Here is a 23,404-nt window from a genome sequence, read left to right as displayed (position 1 = left end):
GTTGTTAGTTTTCCCCGCACCGATTGCACTGAGTTTTGATAAGTCCCGAATCCAATTATTAGTTTTACGGAGGCTCAGCAAGCGCTCCAGATCACCAGAGGGCGACAATGTACCAATCCCTTCTGCAACCGCCCCCTTTAAGCGCAGAGAGGTAGGAGCGGTAGACGACGTCTCTCGCGTCTTTCCATTTGTGCGTCTTTCCATTTGTGGATTTCAACTAGCTGCAAACGCGACCGACGCCGAAGCACATTTTCTGACAGGGGAAGGTTGACACCTCGACGTCGCCAACATGCCCGAAAGTAAGTTGCTCTGTTCGCACGCTAGCTCTTGCGCTAGCTAGCTACGCGACGATCGCCGCTACGCTAGCGCTAGCTTGAGCTAACGTGCGAGTTCGAGCGATTGGAACTCGAGACGGATGTGGCATTCTTGCGCGGAGTGCTTGTTAGAGGGTAGACTTTTATATCGTAAATTCAAATGGACAAGTCCGTTTCAGCCATCGAAAGCGAAGTAGAAGTGTGCGCGCGCGCGCTCGGCGCGAATCGATCGCGGTCTGGGTGTGAGTGTTTTTGTTTGTGGATTGACGTTTATTGGACGTGTTACAGCGGAGAGTTATTCTAACCCTCTGGCTCCCGAGGGTCACGATGTGGATGACGGCAGATCGGCCGCTCAGTAAGTATTCACAGACTGCGTGCGCTTTCTCTCGGGTCTGCGAGTAAACGAACCTAAGCGCGCGCTCTGGCTACAGGTCCAAGTTGACCAACGACGACTTCAGGAAGTTGCTGATGACACCGCGGGCCACACCTTCTTCGGCCCCCCCCGCCAAGTCCAGGCATCATGAGTGCGTTTTGACCAAAGCCTCGCCACGATACACCAACCTTCCTACTACAAGTTACAGTACAGTTGCCGTGTCAAAATAGGACCGCAGTAACTCAGCAGTAGAGGAACGCGACTGACAAGGACAACATAACGTTGCTGCAAGAATCGCTTGAAACGCGACTGCAAGCGTAACCGCAGTTTGATGGCAATCGGAACATTGCTAGGACATGACTACAGAGCAGGGACGGGCAATATGGCACCTCAAAATCAAAAACTCCCCGTTGTTCATTCAGTCCGGAGGATTACAATTTTAATTGATTTTAACAAGAGATTCAAACCTATCAGATATATGTTTGAAGATTTCACTTCCTCAAACAAAGGTTGTGGAAAATATCCCAACAAAAACCACGTGTACTCATTTAATAACAACCCGTAGCTTGTGCATTTTTGGATTCAAAGGATAGATCATTTATTTTTGTCGGTTGTAGCTGTAAAAATGGAATATTTTGTCTATGATTTGATAGCTGACTGATTTATTTGTACAACGACCTTTTAAAAACACGTTTTTCTCCTTGCTCTCGACTGAACGTTACAACAGTCGTGCTCAAGATTCAGGTGACCGGCGACCGTGGCTCACCGACGAGTCACGTGACATTCATAAGACGAAGCGTGGTTACTCGTTACCGGTCGATTGACAGCAAGTGAAAAATTGTCTTTTGAAAAGTATGAAGCGAATGTGAAAACCAATTTAGTTATCAAAGTAATCAGTCTCAAACATGTAATTTTACATAGCTAGTACATTTAGAGTGCAGATATTCAATCTCACCTACTCATTTGTAAATCTTTTTTTCAAATATTTTTAAGGCTTCAGCTCAAAAAGTGTTTAAAAACGGCTGGTACTCAAAGAGTTTATTCTGAACAAAATACAACCATTTTACTGCTGGCTAAGTAAGTGGACCATGCCTTTAAAATGGCACAATGAAGAAGTTGGTACCTTTCGTAAACGTGTTTTGTCCAGCACCCATCTAGTGTCCTGCCGCTTTTGCACTTGAGCAAATATAAAATCTTCAATTTTCAAAATGACCAATGAATTCAATGAATTTGATGTTTTTGCCCATCCCTATTACAGTGTGATAACATAATTTTAGCATGACGACAACGTTACTCCAAAAACATGACATAAAAATGATCTGACTGCAGCAGCGTTTTTTTTATTTTGATTTTTTTTTACCCAGAATGCCACGGGACTACAATGAGGACGAAGACCCCGCGGCAAGGAGGAGGAAGAAAAAGAGGTTGGAGGGCTTCTTCAAACATTTGATTATTTTGACTTGATGACTGACCAGTGTCGTATCCGCGCGACCGTCAGCTACTATGCTAAGCTACGGCAGCAGGAGATGGAGCGGGAGCGCGAGCTGGCTGAGAAATACCGCGACCGAGCCCGAGAGCGGCGGGACGGCGTCAATAAAGACTACGAGGAGACAGAACTCATCAGCACCACCGCCAACTACCGAGCCGTCGGGCCCTCGGCCGAGGCGTGAGTGCGCTTAACGGCGTCCGTAACCGTAACCGTGGCTCGGTTCCCGCTGATACGCTTACGCGACGCAGGGACAAGTCCGCAGCGGAGAAACGACGTCAGCTGATCCAGGAGTCCAAGTTCTTGGGTGGTGACATGGAGCATACTCACTTGGTGAAAGGTCTCGACTTTGCTCTGCTGCAGAAGGTGAAGAGCGCTCATAGAATTTTCATAGAGTGGACTACGGTTGATTCTTGGGCGGAATACGTCGAATCGGATATTGCCTAATCGCTATATTGGGGAACGTCAGGTTATCCCTTCAATTTTTACGTGGAATCTAATATTGCCTAATCGCCATATTGGGGAACGTCAGGTTATCCGTTCGATTTTTACGTGGAATCTCATATTGCCTAATCGCTATATTGGGGAACGTCAGGTTATCCGTTCAATTTTTTCAGTGACCCCGTCAGTGCTCAGTAAAAATCTGTCTTATTCATTGAATCGCAAATATTTTGTTGGCAACGAAATGAACATAACCTTGTTTGATGTCGCCTCTCAGGTGCGAGCTGAAATCAACAGCAAAGAGAAGGAAGAAGAAGACATGATGGAGAAAGTCCAGAAGGAAGCCAAGTAGGACCTCAACCTCCAGACCTTTATTATCATCACCATCATCATCATGGACCATTATAACACCCGTACCGTGACTCTGTGTGTTTGTTGGACAGAAAAGATGCAGAACCAGAGGAGAAGATTGAGTTCAAGACTCGTCTCGGTGAGTTCAGCATGTTCACAAAGTCATAGTTTATTTAGATGTACAAATAAAATACATAGTGGAGCATAAATTTAGCAGAAGTGTGATGAATACGACCCCCTTCGAATTAGTAGTAACTAGAGGTGGGTTGCTGAAGCTTTGTGAAACCTTTGAGAGGTCTTTGCCATATTGATTCAAAAACAAATGTCAGTCTTAGAGTCTCATAAAACAAGCCGCATTGGTGACATCTGTTGGTCAAATAGTCATAGCAACTGTATTATTATGCAGTGGACCCCCGTGTTACGGCAATCGCACTTATTTTCTGTTGCCGTCAATGCCTCCGTGCAACGCGTCGCTACAATGCTGGTCCGCTATTGGTCGGCGTCTCCTCACAGAGAGGCTGGGCTCCTATTGGTCGGCCTCACTCCTTTTAAAATGGCGGAACGGTAAAACTTTGTTCTGTCATGAGTGGTTACAAAACCGTATTTATTGTGCATTTTACTGCTTAATTCAATCTTGAATGGGTTAGCCCCGGGTCCCAAGATTGCTAGTGATGTTAAAGAAAGAAGAAAGAAGATGATTTATATGGAAAGGAAGCTGGAGATAATCAAGAAATACGAAGCCAGCCTAGCCTAGGGTACCCTTACTAGGGAATATGGGCATAACAAGCGCCACTCAAAGGTAAAGGAATCCTTTCTATATATTTTTTTTTATGATGTTTTCTGATTGTATCCGTGTATATTATATATTCGTAGCACCTACTATACTATTTGGTACCAATTTTTAAAATTGATGTACAATGTTGATGTTTTTACCTGGGGTTTTAAACACATTTGCTATTTAATATAGGTTTGAATTGCCCGCCATACAGCGAATTTGCCTTACGAGCCCAACAGCGGAACGGATTCATCTCGTAACGCGGGGGCCCAGTGTGTTATTATATTGTTCTGGACGCTCTGTTTAGAAGTGGGGGCGAATGGACCATGCTATTGTAAAGCAAGCTATTTGCCACGACTTCTCTTTTTGCATATAATATTGAGCGCTATCATATGAAAGCAGACGTTTTGCGCCGGGCAGGTCGCAACATCTACCGCATGGTGTTCCGCTCGGGTGCGCTGGAGCGCAACGAGCTCTTCCTGCCGGGCCGCATGGCGTATGTGGTTGACCTCGACGACGAGTTCACAGACACCGACATTCCCACCACGCTCATACGCAGCAAAGCCGACTGTCCCAGTATGGAGGTACGTGCTGGCGCGCCGCCGTAACGCAAAGCCCTGGTGTTCATCATGCTCGCTTTGGTGCGTGTGACAGGCGCAGACCACGCTGAGCACCAATGACATCGTCATCTCCAAGCTGACGCAGATTCTCTCCTATCTCCGTCAAGGAACTCGACACAAGAAGATCAAAAAGAAGGACAAAGGTTCATTTTACCCACCGCCGATGTTCTCTCTAATCCCTCTGTTCACTTTGAGCATTCACACAAACCTCCTGAGCATGCAAAAAATTGTCTTTGGGATGATATGGCACATTTGAGTTGCCACCTTGTTAGAATTGTGACGTACAACTTTTTCACATTTGATTAAAAATTGACCAATCTGTTTTACATGTATGTGTTGCGTGTTTTAGGTAAAGCGGATGAAAAAAGAGCTCCAGAAGCCGATATCGGGTCAGTAACAAAACATACATTTGTTACTTCCTTGTTAATGGTAATTGGCAAACTGTGTGCGCATTTGTCCGTTTGCGTCTCGCGCCTTAGCATCTTCGACGACATCGGCGACTACGTGCCAGCGGCAGCGGTCTTGTCCAAACCTCCCAAAGACAAAGAGAGACGACGAGAGAAGGACAGGGACAGAGATGATGAGAAGAAGCGAAGACAAGCCTACTTTGACAAAGAACAACAGGTTTACACACGCACACTTAGATGAAGAATAATAAATGTGCATTGCACACATTATCTTAACTTTCATGCATAATAGTGGCAATACATTGACTCAAATCAAAACACGCTTCTGTTGTTTGTGTGTGTGTAGGTGGTGGAGGAAGCGGATACAGGTATGAGATGCTCAAACGTCAGCTTGATTGCTCACTAAGACCAAACCTTTTTGTGTGTACTCATATCGGGTGTGTTTGTGTGAAACAGGTCCAGGATCAGTGCAAGATCAGCTGAAGTTGATCAATGAAAAGTTTGCAGGCGCTGCTGCCAACCAGTGGCAAGGTCGTGATGCATATCCTTCCACTGTCTTGTGCTATGGGCAAGGGACCAACGGACGTGTGCACGTGTGTCCTTAACGTGTGTCACGCCTTCTCAGAAAAGAGACACCAAGGAACATCTTGGCGATTTCTTCGGTGGATCCAACTCTTATGCCGAGTGTTACCCTGCTACGTAAGATACGCGCACGCACGGCTATTTTTCGCTAGCTTCGTGTGGCCATCCCGTGTACATAATGCATTTCATAGCCCCTAACGCCAACCTCAACTGAAAACGAATTACCGTAATTCCCAAACTATAAGACACTTTTTTTTTTCACCCCAGAAATGAATGCCAAAAGCATGGGGGCGTCCTATAAACGTGAAATAAAAAATAAATAAATAAATACATTCTGTACCACTCGAGGAAGATTGCTCCGTCACCCACATAAGCGGAATTTTGACGCGCAGATCAGCCTTGTTCTTACAACGATGAGCGTAACGTGACGAGTTAGAGGGCGGATGTCTATTGGCTGTTAGCAGCAAGCGCCTGTTGCGGCTAACATCGGCTTGTGTTAGCTGAGCTAGTTACAGCGTTATTTTCAAGAAAAGAAGCGCGCAGACCGAAGCACTGTCCGAGTCCATCCTTGTTCACAGGCAGGAATATTACTAGAAATGAGAGGATCATCAAAACATCTGTCATTGTTTTTTGATGGGAGATTTTGTGTATCAAAAGTGCTAGTGATGTCTGTATCAGTGACTACTTAGAAGTTGAGTAACAGTTCTGTTGTCAGCCTGAAAAAAGTGTTATTGAGCATCATTAACAAAGGCAAACATAAACATGACTTTTCACAAACGCAGCCACTGACAGCACGCGCTCAATGCTGTCTGTGAAATCAAAACAGGTGTGTGTGTGTGTGTGTTTGTTTGTGTTCCTGCGTGTGCGTGCGTTTAGGATGGATGACCTGGCCGTGGATAGCGACGAGGAAGCAGACTACAGCAAAATGGACCAAGTAAGTCAAATGGCTTTATGTTGTTTGCCCGAGGACGGTGTGATGTTACGCGGCGAGATACCATGTCACGTGGCTTTCCAGGGCAACAAGAAAGGCCCCCTGGGTCGCTGGGATTTTGACACTCAGGAAGAATACTCCGACTACATGAACAACAAGGAGGCGCTGCCCAAGTACGTACACTTTGCCGCCACCTCACAAAAGTGGGCGCACCCTTCACATTGTTTTCAGAGATTCCATTTCTTCTTGAACTCATTCACGGCCAGCCCGGTAAACCTGGATCTTTGACGTCTTAATCAGCGAATGAGCTAAATGCTCTTCCGGAAACGATTGCCTGTTTTTGACGACGACGAGTGCATTTTTTGTCTTATTCTTCAATATATGGCAGCGACGTATGGTGACAATTACAGCAATGAACTCGCTCACCGCCAGCCCAGTTAAAAAATGGATCTTTGACACGTCTCGCCGTCATCGGCGGTGCATGAGTTAAGAGCGAAATTAAAAGAAGCTATCTGATTGCAAATAGTCCGTGTCTAGTCAACGCTCACTGCAAACATTACACTTTGCGCGCTTGATTGGATTCCGTTCGTAAGAGTGGATCCGCCCATCCAATATGTCCAAAGTACGGCAGCAACAAATTATGCAGTCGATCATGACTCTGTGATAGCTGAGGGCGTATCGCCGTGCCCCCGCAGGGCGGCGTTCCAGTACGGCATCAAGATGTCAGAAGGTCGCAAGACGCGGCGCTTCAAGGAGACCAACGAGAAGGCCGAGCTGGACCGCCAGTGGAAGAAGATCAGCGCGGTGAGAAGACGGAGCGCGCGTCGTCCGTCCTCCGCCGTCTCGTCACCATGACGAGATGATGACACCGTCCATTTCTGTTTCAGATTATCGAAAAGAGGAAGAAGATGGAGGCCGACGGGTGAGTTCTCGGCCACTCGATGTAGCGAGTTGGCCATTTTGTCACCGTGTCAATAGGTTAGCCCCGACAGTGGCCACCGTAATATCTATAATATCAGTTTTTTTCAGTGGTCCTCTCCATTGCATCGAAATGTCTTTATAGTATTCTTCCGCACCGGGGCCTATGAAATGTTGACTCCCGAACTCCATTTTTTTCCCCACAGGGTGGATGTGAAACGACCCAAATACTGAACTTTGTTCTTTGTTGTGATTGATTCATCACCATCGTCAATTAGTAGTAGTGGCTTTGTCCGTACACACACACACACACAAGAAAACCCACCGTTTTTTTTTTTTTTTTAGAACAACTGTTGGTACTTTATTTGCTCTTCCTTGTTCACACATCTGAAAAAATTGTGTTTCAAAAATACCTGTGTTTTTTCTTGTTTTACAAAACATTGAAGTATGACTCGATGTGCACACATTTACGTATTAAAAACAATTATTTAAAAATATGAAAGTACTGTACTGTAAACGGTATGTCTGAGCGTTTCCGTGTGGCGTGTGTACGTCGCCCGCGCACGCGCTCGCTTTTCGTCGGCGACGAGCAAAGGGGCGAGTGCGCCTGTGCCAAGATGGCTGCCGAGGAGCTTCCATCCGAGTTCGACGTTGTCATCGTGGGCACAGGTAAAGACTCCAAAACACTTTTGACTGCGATGTTGCGCGCGTGCTTGTCATTTAAGAGTGTTGACGTACGAACATTTCCCCCCTAATACAGTGAACAAATCACTAGCTAATTGGCACGCGCCTTCATTAGCTTATGGCTAACAGACAGTTCATTTTCAATGGTCGCGGCTAGCAAGCAACAATGCAGTGACTTCGCCTGTAAACACAATCCGTAGGTGAGCTTTCACCACTACTTTTATTTTCATTCTAAAATTGCGTTTAAAGCAAATTAACATTTGAATATCATTCGCGCTCCCAAATTCACCGGCTGTGATGATGACAAACATGACGTCATAAATGCTACGTGCTGAATTGTCAAGAAACGCCAAGAAAATCTGCCGCCATGTTTATACGTCAGACTCTTGAGCCACTCCGTTGTCATCGATAGAACATGGATTGCTTTCACCATAAACGCTCGCCTCTGAACACAAAGAAGCGAAAAACGGAATTTTTGCCAAACCAAAATGCAAAGCAGAACACTGACTTTGGTGCTCGTTTATATTTGTGAGATCTAGCGTAATGCCTACTTAAGTCATGAAGTTGTACTGTTTTACTCTGACTGCATGTATGACCAGTTGAAGTCTTCCAAAATGGCAATTTTTTTTTTGCAATGAAAAAAATTATGTTTTTGTCCTTTTTTTCTTGATTCGATTGTAACACACACAAGTGCGCACAGTGTGTTTGGTGCCTTACATAAACATAATTTTTCCGTGTGTCCGACTCCAACATGTCATTTCTTTGCCTCTTCACTCTTAAGAGTTGAGATTCCCGAGCTTTATCATCTACTCAAAAGCTGTGTCGATCTCGATGCTGCCATCTATGGTGTCTGTCATTGGCATTCTGTAGAAGCTTGATAAATACATGACATTCAGTATTTACCAGTTGGTGATAACCAGATTCCATTTTAATGAAGAAAAAAAAATGCTTGCCATTAACTGCCCCTTGCTTTGATTTTGGAAGGCCTTACGGAGTCGGTGGTGGCAGCAGCATGTTCTCGAGTAGGACAGCGAGTTCTTCACCTGGACACGTGAGTTCCCAAATGTCCCGCGCGCCTTTACGCACGCTTGGTGAGAGGATATATGTGGGTTGACGTTTCAGAAGGAGTTACTACGCCTCCAAGTGGGCCAGCTTCACTTTGACTGCCTTGCTGACGTGGATCAAGGAGCATCAGGTGACTCCTTGCCGCGTCCTCGTCGGCCGAGAGACCGGAAGGTCACGCGTCTGGTTGTGGTGATGTACTTCTTCAGGAGCAGTCTCACGTCGACGAGGTCCGAGATTGGTCCAGTCTTTTGCGAGAAGGGGAGGTGCCAATTTGTCTGTCAAATGCAGACTCCGCATCCATCAGGAACTTGCAGGTGTTCTGTCATACCAGGTCCGCTTTTCTTTTACTTGATGCTTTGAAGCCTGGCTTCTTTTTTGACACAAGAAATGTGTATGTATTCAGTGAGGAAGATGAAGAAATAGAAGAAGAAAAGCAGGACGAGGACGACCAGCAGTGTGCAGGTTACTTTGGCCTCGCAGCTGTGGTGGCGGAAAGATGCAAACGTGATCTCGTGTTTCTCTTTTTGTTTGTCAGAGTCAAAGGGGCAAACGGATGACGAGCAGCAAACGCAAAACAGTGAAGAAGACTCAAATGCGGGTGAATTGTCAGAATGTGGTCAACTGATTCGCTGCCTTTGGCGTCTGTAGATGTCAAAGATCCATTTGTATCAGGCTGGCGGCAAAATGAGTGAATTCTTTTTTTTTTGGTCACCACAGAGTCAACTGTGTGGCAAAACGACAATGACCAAAATGGAGCCGAAGACTCAGAAGAGGAGGAGGTGAGCTTAGCCGTCAGGTGACTTGAGCTACTCGATGAATTTTTTGGAATGATTACAGGCCACGACGATTGAAAAGGCTGAGCGAGGTCCGACCCCAAGCCCCCCGGAGACAAGCACCCAATCGGAGTCCAGCAGGAAGAACATGACCTATGCCGACCTGCTCAAAGAAGGACGAAGGTTCAACATTGACCTTGTCTCCAAGGTAACTCACCCAAAATCCCCGATGGGATTTAAAATTGATTCAAGTTAGAATCGAGATTTTATATTTGTAAATGTATATTTTATATTTATAAAGTTTCACAACCGAGTGTTAGGATTTCCAATTAGGGTGTTAAAATTAAGTGGGTTAGTCAAAACGGGTAAGATTTTCTCCCATCCAGTCTTTTCACACTTAATCAACCATAAACATCTGCATTTATTCTCACACTCCATCATCCATACGAATCGGGACAAAGTAAAAAATGATGCGAGCATCCATTTTGCGCCCTTCTTTCCCATGACTCCATACTCCGCCGTCCTTCATTTTGGCCCGGACTCGAATCCGTCTTCAGTTGCTGTACGCTCGCGGCTCATTGGTGGACCTTCTCATCAAATCAAATGTCAGTCGCTATGCCGAGTTCAAGAACGTGACCAGGATCCTCACCTATCGTCACGGCAAGGTGGAGCAGGTGCGCAAATGACGACGCTCGCCTGGCTCCGGCCGGCGCTCCCAACTCACGTCAATCGATGGTTCTTGCTCAGGTGCCATGCAGCCGGGCCGACGTCTTCGCCAGTCGCCAGCTGTCAGTGGTGGAAAAGAGGAAGTTGATGCGTTTTCTGGCTTCTTGTCTGGAGAAAAAGGAGGAGGAGCTAGAGGGTGAGCTCGGCTGCAGTATTTATACATATATATATATATATATATATATGTATATGTATATATATATATATATGTGTATATGTATGTTCATATATATGTATATGTATGTATATATATATATATATATATATATATATATATATATATATATATATATATATATATATATATGTATGTATATATATATATATATACATATATATGTATGTATATGTATATATATATAATGTACATTTCTTTTTTCTTTTTTTTTTAAATTTTAATATATGTATTTCAGCTTACAGCAATCGGCCGTATTTGGAGTTCCTGCGCGACCAGCAGCTGGGCGATAACCTGCAGCACTTCCTGCTGCACTCCATCGCCATGGCGACAGAGGACACACCCACCCAGGAGGGCCTGGCCTCCACAGGTCACTTCCTGCGCTGCCTAGGTCGCTACGGCAACACTCCCTTCCTGTTCCCCGTCTACGGCCTGGGCGAGATCCCGCAGTGCTTCTGCAGGTGAGGGCGGGGGAGGAGCCGGGGAAAGGATCGCTGATATGACCGTGTCGTCATTATTTCAGGATGTGCGCCGTGTTTGGGGGAGTGTACTGCTTGAGGCATCCGATCGGCTGCCTGCTGCTGGACAGGGCCGCCAACAGGTAGCCCGGTCCTCCTCCTCACCTCCACCAAAAGAAACCAACTAGACATGATCCGAAATATTTACTAGAACAGCTCGAAACTAGAAATAGATGACTCATCTGGTGGCCGGCGGGTCGCGGCCGCCGTGTCGGATGTGGCGGACGTGCGAGTCGACGGACGGCCTTCGTAAAGTGGCTATCCAAATTGTGTGCAAATCATTATTTGCCAAAATCAAAAGCAATCTCACAAGAGCAAGCAGACTTTAGTCCCAGACTTATAACTTGTACTGAGAGAAGATTCTAGTCACAGCCTATTCATTTGTGTCCATGTCGTCTCAGCAAAATGAATTGTTTTTCAGCCAAACGCATGAGAAATCCTTGGAAGGGCCAGAATGTCCTCTGCTGAGAATACTAGAACATGAAATGGGTCAAAAAATTGAGACCGCAAGCAAAGATCCACTGTTGTGGACACAAATGAATTGGCTGCCTCCCCGAAATAGACGGTTTTAGTCCGGAGTCAGGAGATCAATTCTGAGAGAAGGTTTGAAGCCTGAGCGAAGGTACTAATTCTGAGACAACGGTCTCGTCCAATCCCCGCGGTGAAGGTCGTCGTCAAAAGTGAAGTTACTCATTGCCGCGAGAAGACTGTGGTTCCGATAGAAGTCACCAGTTCTCCCAAAAATTCCTGCGCAAGTGAGAATGTACTAGTCCCAAAAAACAATGTATTTGGAAGTTCTGGTCCTGACTTCTATTTTTGGAATCTGGTCCCATCTCAGGAATGAATAGTATGTGACACATCCAATATGGCGGCCACCTATTTTGTGTGTGTGTGTTTTTTTTTTTCTCCACTGTTTTCGGTAGGCTCTCGGTTTATGCTCCTCCTTTTGCCAGGTGCACCACGTTGATTGACGGGCACGGACAGCGAATCAGGAGTAGTCATTTTGTGTTGGAAGAAGGCTTCCTGCCTGCGCAGCTGAAGAATGAGGCCACGCCCACAAGGTTTGACACTCCGCCCGCCACCACCTCCCAATAGCATCCAAGAAACTTCTTCACATCGCAAATGAAATAGAACAACATTGGAAGTTTGCATTTGAATTGGGACACTTTTTCTTTTTTTTTTTATGCCTGAATTGGTGTGTCTTGGTGCAGGTCCATTTCCAGGGGCATCCTCATCACCGACCACTCTGTTCTGCCCGCTGGCGACCAACATCAGGTCACAAGCTCATCATTTTAGAATGCTTATTTTAATTTTTTCATCGGGGGGGGGGGGGGGGGGGGGGTCTCACGTTTTGTTGACATGCAATTCATTTGCTGAGACAAAATGGACACAGAAGGGTGTATTTGAATTTCATGCAGTTTGCACCAACGCTTTGTATGTGTCTGTGCGCAGGTCTCCTTGGTAACCGTCCCTCCGGTGGAGGCGGGGCTTCCCGCGGTGAGGATGGTGGAGCTGTCGTCGTCCACCATGACGTGCGCCCCGGGGACATGTAAGCGCCCGCTTCGGGCTCGGCGACGGCATGGAAGCAAATCGAAAATGTCCGCCGTGCCTTCTCAGATCTGGTTCACCTCACGTGCTCGTCGCTGCTTGGCTCCGCCTACCAGGACTTGTCGCCCACCGTGACCAGGATGTTCAAGACCGCGCGGTCGTGCGAGCAAGACTCGCGTCCCGCCGTCCTGTGGTCTTTCTACTTCAACATGGACGACGGTGGCCACGTCCAGACGGACGCCGACCGCTTGCCGTCCAACGTTTACGTGTGCTCGGGACCGGACGCCCAGCTGGGCCACGAGCGCGCCATCAAGCAGGTCTTTCTTTCCTCCATGCCTTCTTCGAACTATAAAAAAAACTAAACAAAATAACAACAGGTGAACAACAAATGACATCAAATGAGAGAAATGTACTAAACGGCTATTGCTTGATTCGTTAATGAACTGATCTGGCTATTGCTTGATTCGTTGTTTATCAGAGTGAAATCCGATGTTTGCAAATTTCTTATTTGGATGACACATAAAAGATAATCAGTCTGGATTCGCTAGAAATAAAGAATTAATCGCCGTTGCGTGGTTGAAACCAGGACTTAGTTAAACTATGGCCCTAATGGATAATAGTTGCGGAGTCATTTGTTTATCGATTAGATACTTAAACTGTGGCCCTAATGGATAATAGTTGCGGAGTAATTTGATTATCGATTAGATGTCGAGTAATTTTGACAGCTCTACTTGTTACTTTTGCATTTTAGGTCAAATATTGGCATGCTTAATTCAACCTTCTTTCCACAGCAAATTGTTTTTTTATTTGTATTAAAAATGGTTGAGTAGTTTTTTAAAAATGCTGAAAATAACCTTTTTTAGTTGTAAAACTTGAAGCTTTTGTTTTCAAAGTAGTTACTGTTATTATAATGTGTCCCTCACGAATGAGTTGAATGAAAACAAAAAGGAATGTATGAATTGTTTTTTTTTAATTTAAAAAAATCTTTGCTAATAAGCTAGATTTATTGACCGTATAAATTCATTGGATGTCTTTTGGGTATGCCTTAAAAACGGTCAACCGCACAAACTTGTTTTCAGGCCGAAGCGATCTTCCACAAGATTGTCCCCGAGCAGGACTTCTGTCCTCCGGCGCCCAACCCCGAAGACATCCTCTATGACGCTCCCGCCGAAGACGGCGGCCGCCCTGCGGACCAGCAGGGTCGGGAAGACGTAGAGCCTGCCAAGCTCCCGACAGCAACAGCTGCTTCAACTTGAACACTGACCCCAAATTAAAGAAAGAACAAGACTACGCTGGACATGGTCATTTTTCTAATGCCCTACTATACGTGGTCATTTTTTATTTGCATTTTTTTTCAATGGCATGGCTGTTTTTATGGAGACAAATAGCCTTACTTTACACCGTCATTTTTTAGACAAAAAGACCGGAAAGTTTTCTTGTTTTTCCCCCATAATAGCCGTGCTCAGTGGTGTAGATGAGACTATGCGCCGTATTCCCGCTTCGTTTTGAGTAAGCGTCGCGTATAATGCGCGCCTTGCAGCACGGGCCATTTCAGGCCAAGTGGCCGATAGCCTGTTTCGTTTCCCTCAAGGCCGGTCCAACCGCGAGCCACCCTTCTCTCGCTCTCTCTTTCTCTCTATGATCGATTAAATGGAGGCGTGTTTGTTGTTAGACAAGTTACTCTGCCTCTGCGAAGCAGAGAGGGCAAGAGAGACCACCAAGCAGCCTAGCTACTATCAAATTCAATGAGCTCATGTCGATCTGTTTTAATGTAATGGCTGCCAGTTCAAACACAAGACTGGCTCAACTAGTTGAGATTCAGCTTAAAACAATATTAAGGTCTAACCGGGCTGTCTTTTATTTTGTACAGGGACAAATGGCAATGAAAAGAAAGAAACAAATCTTTTTTTTTTTTTTTTTCCCTTCTAAATAAAGAGGCCCATGCAGAACCCAGCCACGAAAGTGGAAGAAGTCAGTATAGACAAGGCCGAGCCCAGCCCAAAAAGCAGCAGCAGGTCGCTGTCAGGAGCTAGCAAGGGCAGACGGTATGAGGACACACAAGGACCAAAGCTTCCAGCGCCAGGTCAGAACATACACTCCTCCAGTTTAAAGCAAGCCTCACACCGTAACAAAGGGAAATCCTCATTTTGAATGTTGGTTTTGCTCAAAACAAAATATTAAAATGCCGAGACAGTTATTTTTAAAAATTAGAGTCTAAATTGTCCATATTTGCGATAGATTGATTGCTTTTCCGCGCCCTGCGATCGACTGCCAAGGAGTCCAGGGTGTGGGCCGCTATAAGCAGCACCGGCGGCGAGACAGCCAACCGCGCAAGGAGAATGATGGGTGGATGTACGTTAAATAAGGTCTCCCAAGTATTTCATGGACTAAATGACTGTTGTGATCACGGAAGTGTGTGTGAAAGAGAGAGACAGGGAGATGCACTGTTTTTGCTTTGTTTGGTTAGGTAGAACCAGTAGCACCGAGACAAAAAAGCGTTCACGCGGCCAGTCCCACCTAAGGACACTTAACTATGTCAGATACACCTGCCGTGCATGTTTTTGTCGTGCTCGAGACCACGCGGGCTCCGGGAGAACATGCAAAGCCCACACGTGAAGGCCGGAGACAGCTGAATTAAAACTTGGGTCCCTGAACTGTGAGGCGGATGCGCTGCCCCTCCTTAAGCCATGAACATTTTAGAATAGTTGTCGAAATGACCATTTTTAGGGTTAGAGTTGTCCAATATGTCGTGGGTTCTAAAACTGTCCTGTTTTTCTTTGCTACTTTCAAATGGGTGAAATTGGAGTAATAGCCACTACGCCACGGGATTCAGTGCGGTAATGAGTCGGCTTTAAACAAACCTGGGAAGGATGAGCGATTGGGAGAATTGGATTTGAAAAGGATGAGAAACTACCTGATCCTATCATCGGGCAAAAACAGTCAGTTCTTTAGGCCTACGTAGAAATATATTCATCTGTGCTGTGCACCAAAAAAGAGATGTAAAATTTCAACTGATGAAAGGAATGGATTCATCGCGCGCTCAGAAAACGTCAAACGCTTAACAACATGAGACATTTGGTGCTTTTCAGAGAGAAATTTTCAGTTTTGGCTTCAGTTGAGACTTCAGCTAGGCTTGGCAATAAAGCGTCTGTTTTGCGGTGCTGGCCGGCGGCGATCGGCCGAAGCGTACGGCGCTCGTACTTCAAGTCGAGGCGACAAATCGCGCGCGCGCTAAACCCGCGGGTCGGCTCGCTCCAAATGCAAGGTCGCGGATACGAGGCGTCGCTTCGGAGTTCAACAAATCAATAGAAAGTTCACATCTACGCCGGCGAACATCTGGCTCAATTCCGAAAAGTTTATTTTTTAGGAAAAATAACGGCATATCTTTTGGCGGGTTAGGCCGGGCTAGGCTAGCTGTCAGTTGCAGTAGTTCTGCAGTTCAAAGATGTTGCACGGCTGGTGGCAGCACTGTTCCACGATGCCTCGCTTCACCAGCACCTCCACGCGGTCCCGGAAGTCCACCTCCTCCGCCGACGCCCCCTTGTCCGCTGCCGTGCCAACCTTTGGCGGGAGAAAACCTGCGCGGGAGAAAACGCCGTGGTCAAGACCCGCGCCTGTATACGGGCTCCGTCGCTTTGATGAGCCCTAATTGGCTTATTTCATATCTTGGCGCTAGATGCGAAACCGGCAACGTGCCGCGGCCGGGGTCTCACCCAGCAGCGGCTGCGCTTCCCTCTTGGGGTTGTAGAAGAAGCCGCGGTCTCCACACACCAGGAAGAGGGCGTCCACCAGGTGCGAGCCGCACAGGTGCTGCGGGTCGGCGCCGGCGGGCCGGGACGCCGCCATCAGGGCCAGCACGGTCAAGGCCCGAAGCCACCACCGCGCCATCGCCGGGAGCTGAAGGCGCCACGCCGCGTCAGCTGACGCCCGTCGGCCGCGGCGCCGGGAGGCGGGGCTTACCTGCAGGGTCCGCCGAGAACAAAGGTGAGGATGACCGGGAGCTGTGAGGACCGGCGTGGCGCCCGTCGGACTTTTAAAGCGCCGTGGCGCGCCGGCCGCACGCGCACGCGCACGCTTGGAGTGGAACAAACACAGTAAATGAGGCGACTTGATGCGATGAACTGCCCGCCGCAAATATTGACCCGTCCTCATCACTTGCGTGTCTTTTCCTACCGCGCGTATACTACTTTTCTGGCGGTCGGGCGAATTGGAACAAAGTCCTTGCCCTCCTTCAATTGCCCATTGTCAGCAGACCTCGGTCTCCTCCAGCGGTAGGACCTGGTCCTCCACCAGATCGCGGTCCTAAATCGGGTCCCTATTTCAAGTATCCACCGGTAAGGTCCTGGCCCTTTGAGCAGGTCCCGATTTTGGAACAGGTCCTTATCCCTAGTTCAGGGTTGTCCAAGCCCAGAGCTCAAAGGCCACCATCCTGCGTGTTTTGGATATTTCCCTCCTCCGAGATGATCAGGCTTCTGCCGAACTTGCTGACGAGCCGATCGTTGGACTCGGCTGCGTTGGAGGACGGAAACATCTTAAACATACAGGTTTGTATGCTTTGGACACCCCTGTGCCCTCGAGACGTTCCAGGATCTTCGGCCAGCCCCGGTCCTGCGGCAGATCCTTTTTCGGTAGGTCCTAGTCCTCCAGCAGATTTGGAGCCGGTTCTTGTCCTCTAGAAGCTCCTTTGGCCAATCCTTGTCCTGAAACAGGTCTTTTTTTCCTACAGATCCTTATCCTATATCAGTTGCTGCTTCTTCAGCTTGTCCCCCGATTGGTCCTTAAACAGTAGATCCTTGCCCTTGAGCAAGTCCTGTTTTTTCAGCCGGTCCTTGTCCCGAAGTAAGGGTTTCACCAGTAGATTCTTGTCTTCTAGCAGTAACTGTTTTTTTTTTTTTTTTTTAAGCCAGTGCTGGTCCTCCCAACAGGTCGTTATCCAGCGAATCCTGGCCATGTAGCAGTTCCAAGGTCTCCCGTGTCCTGGTCCCAGGTAGCTTCTGGGCCTTGTCTCCATGTTCTGGGCCTAACTCAGCTTCAGGTCCTTGAACGCATTGATTCCAGCAGATTTCAGTCCATGCATGGCCCCATCAGCATGTTCTTGTTCAATATTCGGTTCTGTTGAATGCAAAGAGATTTTGGACCTTTTTTTTTTTCTTTCCCCGTCAGAGTAACACCTGAACTATCCCAATACACTTCATTAAAGAAACACTATGAGAACGTTTTTATTTATTCATTTATTTTTAGGGATGTTAGAATGTTTTTAGACTTGATTTTGAACAGAACATCTCCGGGTGTTTTGCTCGAAAGGTCAAAAGAAGCTGACAGAGGGTTTGATGAGGTCTCTGGAAAGTCAAGAAAAAGAGGGAAGAAAAAAAACTGTCAGCAAAATGCTGACGCAGCTCACATTGAAGACCAAAGTCAACAGTCGTCATGACAACATGGCCTCCGTGACGTCTCCACGAAGATCTGCTTGCAGTTGGTCTCTTTCTCAGAAATGCTCTAAATTAGACATAGACCGCAGTTTCCATCATCATTCTGCCAAGTGAGAACGCGACAACGTTCTATGAAAACAGAGGTGAAGTAACATTTTTGGTATTTTTAAGATATTTAATTCACAAGAAACAGTCATTTTGCATTTATATTGTAAAAGAAACATGAAATCACTCCCAGTTGTAAAAATATGACCCAAAATCTTAAATTCTATTATTCTACAGGTTAGTACAAAGGAAATATGTGCATATTATTGAAATGGGTTTACATGTGTATAGTATGTCAATTATGTGAAAATTATTAAAATGTGTTTACATATGTGTAGTATGCTCGTGCGCAGGAGAAACAAGTGTTCTCAAAAGAAAAATTGCCGGTTGCACGCACGCCGGCGCGATTCATTCGGAGACGTTCGTTCTTATTTGGGTTTGTGACTTGACTGCGCGCGGTTAATTTGAGGCCACGCGGCGGCGCCGGTGTGCAAATGTACATCAGACAAGCAGAAGAAGAAGGTTGGACCTGATTGCAATTGAGACGCAGCTGTACACAATCAGGGCTTGATGAAGCGCGACTATAAAGGTGCCACCTCAGAGCAACTGGTCAGTAGCGCCTGCAGACGTTTGACGTCCCTAACCCTTTAAAATGAAAAATTTAAAGTCACTCAAATGCACCTTTTTGTTTAAGAATGGACGCAAGTTATTTGATCAAAAGTAAAGTGAAGAGAATTAAACCTTGACCGCGTACAATACTTTTATCATAAATGTAGGGTTAACAATCTATTAATAAAAGACTTTATGTACAATAGTGTATTGACATGCGGAAAATTGTATATTGAAATGCTCAATTTGTGAAATAAAAGTTGTGCGACTGTATTGGACCAAGTTAGTGCTCAGTTGTTTTCAAATCTGGAAAAATTTTAGAAAAAAAAAAAACCCAGACACAATTAGAAGAATAAGTCAATTTAGAGAAAAAGGAAAACCTAAAACACCTCGAAAATTAACTGGTAAATCAGGGTTAGGTTTGTGTTAGAAGCAGGACACATTATAGACCGTAATCCCGTGGTGCACTCGCTCACGTCGGGGCAAGCTTTCGTGAAGACCCTTTGCCACCGTGCCTCGTGGCATGAGCCTGGACGTCTCGTGCGGACTCATATCCTCCGGCAGCCGCTTTGGGCTCTGAGACATGGGTTACGGTTAGGTTCACTAAAAGACATTAGCACAGAATCCTCTGTCTTAATTATCTGTCTCCGACTAACTCTAACCCTAGTGGAAACCCTAACTTTATCTGTCTCCGTCTAACCCTAGCAAAAACCCTAACCCTATATATCTCTCTACGTCTAACCCTAACTCTAGTGGAAACCCTAACCTTAACCCTAATTATCTGTCTACGTCTAACCCTAACCCTAATTATCCGTCTGCGTCTAACCCTAACCCTAATTATCTGTCTACGTCCAACGCTAACCCTAGTGGAAACCCTAACCTTAACCCTAGTGGACACCCAAACCCTAATTATCCTTCCACGTCGAATCCTAACCCTATTAGAGACCCTAATCCTAACCCTTATCTGTCCTAGTCTAACCCTAACCCTAGTGTGTACCCTAAATATAACCCTATAATATATAAAGATAAAATATAATAGAAATTTACATAAGCAACTCATTCATATAACATAGGGGATCAATCAGTAATATAATAGCGTAAAGAAATGTAATATAATGCAAAGCCATTTAGTGTATATGTAACATATCCAATACAAAACATACCTATAATTTATTATTATATCATATATAATAGTTATATTTAATAGGTTATCACATTAATTTAATATAAGATAATAGTATAGCTTTGGGTAATAGAAGGGTTGAATCTAATTTCAATGTTTCTTTTTTTTGAAAAAAAAAAAAATCTGACGTTTTTGGAAGCTATATATAGGGCGAAGTCACAAATGACAGGCAGCCACTTGGCTTTTGGCTGTTGAGGGGGAAGGACCTCAGTTTAATAAGTGTGCCATTGCCCTGAAGAAGGCAGTTAGTTATTCGCCTAAACGTCGTCAGTAGGGCACACTCATTAGGGATTGGATTAATATTTGTTTTGGGTTATTTTGCCTTCTATTAATTTTAATATATCATTTAGTTACGTTTTAAAGATTTAGTAGTATAGTAACTTTATAAGAGGATATATCTCTCACTAGATAAATAACAGGTGAAACTAAACAGTAAATATAAAGTACATAGTAAATTATTAAAGTATAACTGATTAAGTCAAACCTTTATTAATCAGTTTGTAATTTATATATAACAAGGTGACTTCTAATGAAATATATATTAATACATAAGCAATGCAAGGGGGTTGGACAGTAGTCCCCCATGGACAGACTCATCAACCCAGAAATAGGGGATGGGAACCTTATGGGGGTTGAGGTAGTGGTGGGATGGCCCGTGCATCTTTCTTTCCTTCTGGGGGGGGGGGGGGGGGGGGGGCGATGCACCCTCTCTCATTAGGGGGAGGCCATTCCCCATACCTAACCCTAACCCTAATACTTCCCCATTTCCTAACCCTAACCTTAGACATAACCTGATGTGACCCGTGCCTAAACATAACCTAATTGGGCCCATGCCTAACTCTAACCCAATCTGACCTATGCCTAAATGATACTCACCTGTGCTACAACTAACCCTGGCCCTATTCTAAACATAACCTTGGTATATACTTACCTCTACTTAATCCAATTTGGCCCTAATCTAAAAAAATAATTCCATACTTGCTTGAGTAATCTAGACCCTGTAGAAATAGTTTTGGGGAATCATCGGTGGGCGGGGGGTGGGATAACCTACGATAAGCCTCTACTTACCTCAATCCTGGTGGTCCGCGGGCGTGGGGGCTTCAAACGAGATATACCTCGACTTACCTGAACCTGGGGTTAGGGTTAGGGTTAGGGTTAGGGTTAGTATAAAGATCTGGTAGCGGTCCGGTTGGGCCCCCTGAGGAGGCCCCCCCCGGGGAAATCCGCCCCGTTGTGCACTCGCCGCACTGGTTGCCACCCATCTCCTGAAAGCCGAACAATCCATGTCTCTATTAATCCTGTTTTTTTCTCTCTACTTTTGCCTCTATGCATATCTAGCAGCATTTGCCGTCAATTAATTTAACCCCGTTTTTTGTCTTGCAGGTTCCATGAGTGCAACATCAGACAACGTCATCCTGCTATTAGAATTCAATGTTGGCGAGTCAATTCCCCCCACGCATTGGTTGTAGGGTTAGGAAACAATAAAAGCGTCCCAAAAACAAAAAAAAAAAAAAAAACAAAAAAAAAAAAAAAAAAAAAAACCTGAGAAAATTGTGGGGTTTTAAAAAAACTTTATAAAAAATCCACAATTTCTTTATTATTCGGCGGGACTGGCACGGGCACAAGTCATTAAAATTCATCTCTCCTATATAAAAACATACTTAAAATACAAGCCCATAAAATAGAAGAAAGAGATAGGAAAAAAATAATAACTAAAAAACATCTTTTTCTAAAAAATTACCATAAAATGGTTAGGCTCCCCCCCCCTCAGGGATCACTCAAGATCCCCAAGGGGAGGGAGAGAAAAAAAAAAAAAAAAAAAAAAAATAATAAAAAAAAATTGAAATGTAGATGTGTTTTTATAAAAGTTTATTTTTTATTAAACAAATGTTAATTCCTCTAATATAGAAAAATATTAGTTTCGAAGAGTCCCTAATATGTGCTGGTAAAAAAATATATCTATAAGACTGATTGTTTAAGATTAAAATTTAGATGTTTGATCTAAGAATAGGTAAATATGGGTTTATTTTTAAAAAAATAGAATATAGGATTGTAAAATATTAACACTGTATAATATTTTGTAGATATATGTGGAAGATAAAATATCAATTTTGTATTGGGATAATAAAAGGGACTATATATAAAAAAAAAAAAAAAAAAAAAAAAAAAAAAAATCGTAAAAAGATTCAAATTAGTGTTTTTTCTCCATCCCCGCCGGTTAAGTCTAGTTCAGTCTAAAATTGTCATCTATAAATAGAAGTGCTTAGCAAAGTTACCTAACAGTTAACCCTAACCCTAACCCTAACCCTTGGGAACAATAGAACCGACGGGACTAAATAAAAAATATTAAAAAGGTTTTTTTTTTTTTTTTTTTTTTTTTTTTTTTTCCCCCCCTCTCCCCTCCTCACTTCATTGTTTACGTGAGAAGTCTTTACCGATAGATTACCCCACATAACACGTCCCCGACAAAGAGGGTTTTCTTTGCTCCTAAATTGTCATCTTCATGTTTGACGCTTTTATTGTTTCCTAACCCTAACCCTAACCCTAACCCTAACTCTAACCCTCTAACCCTAGGGTTAGGGTTAGGTTTTTGGGAAAGGATCCGAGTTGAGGCCGAAGCCCTACCTCGTAGGGTTAGGGTTAGGGTTAGGGTTAGGTTTATGGTTATAGGCCGGGAGCCGGTAAAGACCGCCATCCCGTGGTGCACTCGCCACGTCGGGGCAAACTTACGGGAACCCCCTTTGTCACCGTGCCTCATGGTGTGAACCTGGACATCTCGTCTCCAGTGCCCACGTGCGGGTCCTTGACCTCCCGCAGCTGCTTTGGCCTCTGGGACTCGTGTGTGAATATGTTCCGAGAATGGGCCGATGTAATGTATGTGGCTACCACCTGGTTAGCCACATTAGCTTTGGCCCCTGATTCTCCCGACGGATCGGCTGCCCGCCATTGCGTCGCCGCTACCGTCCGCGAAGTCCCTTGACGTTCTTGTATCTTTTTCTTGGCCTGATGTTTTAGGAAAGAGCCGAGCTAATGCAACCGGTTGACATCCGGTTAGCCACATTAGCATTGGCCCTTGCCTTTCCCGACGGGTCAGTCACCCGTCATGACGTCGCAGGTTCCATCCGCGAAGTCCACGTCAAAGCTCAAGGTCAAAGTTTCAAATCCAGATTTAGCTTAATGTATTCAGCTAACTTGCAGTTAGCCACATTAGCTTTGGCCCTCGTCCGTCGACGAGGTAATTTTAGGACACATCGTCAGTGGAGAACCCAAGTTCATCGGGTGTTTCGGGTCTTTAATCTCCAGACACCCTCCCTTGGGTGACCCAGCCAGGGGTGATCAGTTCCTGGCTTGTGTCCATGTATTGTTGCAAAGTTGTCTTTTCTTACTGTGTTGTGGCTCCTCACGTCCTTCCTCTTCGAGCTCCGTCGTCCAAATGGCTCCTTGCGGACGT

General features: G+C 45.3%; 3 protein-coding genes across 3 annotated transcripts; 2 read left to right on the top strand and 1 right to left on the bottom strand.

The window, feature by feature from the left end:
* Positions 1-136: 136 nt before the first annotated feature.
* ik (IK cytokine) lies at positions 137-7,715 on the top strand. Its single transcript, XM_088440108.1, has 20 exons — positions 137-299; positions 603-669; positions 746-838; positions 2,052-2,111; positions 2,186-2,353; positions 2,425-2,539; positions 2,892-2,962; positions 3,058-3,104; positions 4,161-4,324; positions 4,395-4,503; positions 4,710-4,749; positions 4,840-4,984; positions 5,114-5,135; positions 5,224-5,308; positions 5,383-5,466; positions 6,226-6,283; positions 6,365-6,453; positions 6,976-7,084; positions 7,168-7,202; positions 7,405-7,715. Exons 1-20 carry the CDS (start codon positions 290-292, stop codon positions 7,430-7,432), a joined length of 1,599 nt encoding a protein of 532 aa, XP_088296234.1. The 5' UTR covers positions 137-289; the 3' UTR covers positions 7,433-7,715.
* Positions 7,716-7,719: 4 nt separating this feature from the next.
* On the top strand, positions 7,720-13,977 carry chm (CHM Rab escort protein). The gene is made up of 17 exons (XM_088440107.1): positions 7,720-7,867; positions 8,867-8,933; positions 9,005-9,077; positions 9,154-9,278; positions 9,351-9,409; positions 9,483-9,545; positions 9,665-9,726; positions 9,785-9,928; positions 10,278-10,394; positions 10,468-10,582; positions 10,860-11,082; positions 11,145-11,222; positions 12,093-12,200; positions 12,351-12,414; positions 12,592-12,688; positions 12,757-13,004; positions 13,767-13,977. Exons 1-17 carry the CDS (start codon positions 7,720-7,722, stop codon positions 13,941-13,943), a joined length of 1,968 nt encoding a protein of 655 aa, XP_088296233.1. The 3' UTR covers positions 13,944-13,977.
* A 2,127-nt stretch (positions 13,978-16,104) lies between these two features.
* LOC148408237 (insulin-like) lies at positions 16,105-17,088 on the bottom strand. The gene is made up of 2 exons (XM_088440109.1): positions 16,401-17,088; positions 16,105-16,265 (listed from the first exon to the last, which is right to left on the bottom strand). Exons 1-2 carry the CDS (start codon positions 16,837-16,839, stop codon positions 16,105-16,107), a joined length of 600 nt encoding a protein of 199 aa, XP_088296235.1. The 5' UTR covers positions 16,840-17,088.
* Positions 17,089-23,404: the final 6,316 nt, after the last annotated feature.

This window comes from Hippichthys cyanospilos, chromosome 18 (genome assembly GCF_059441005.1).
Source record: "Hippichthys cyanospilos isolate Australia breed blue-spotted pipefish chromosome 18, RoL_Hcya_1.0, whole genome shotgun sequence".
In the NCBI taxonomy this organism is placed as follows: Eukaryota; Metazoa; Chordata; class Actinopteri; order Syngnathiformes; family Syngnathidae; genus Hippichthys; species Hippichthys cyanospilos.
The sequence above is the reverse complement of the archived record's forward strand: the minus strand, read 5'-3'. Positions and strand labels throughout refer to the sequence as shown.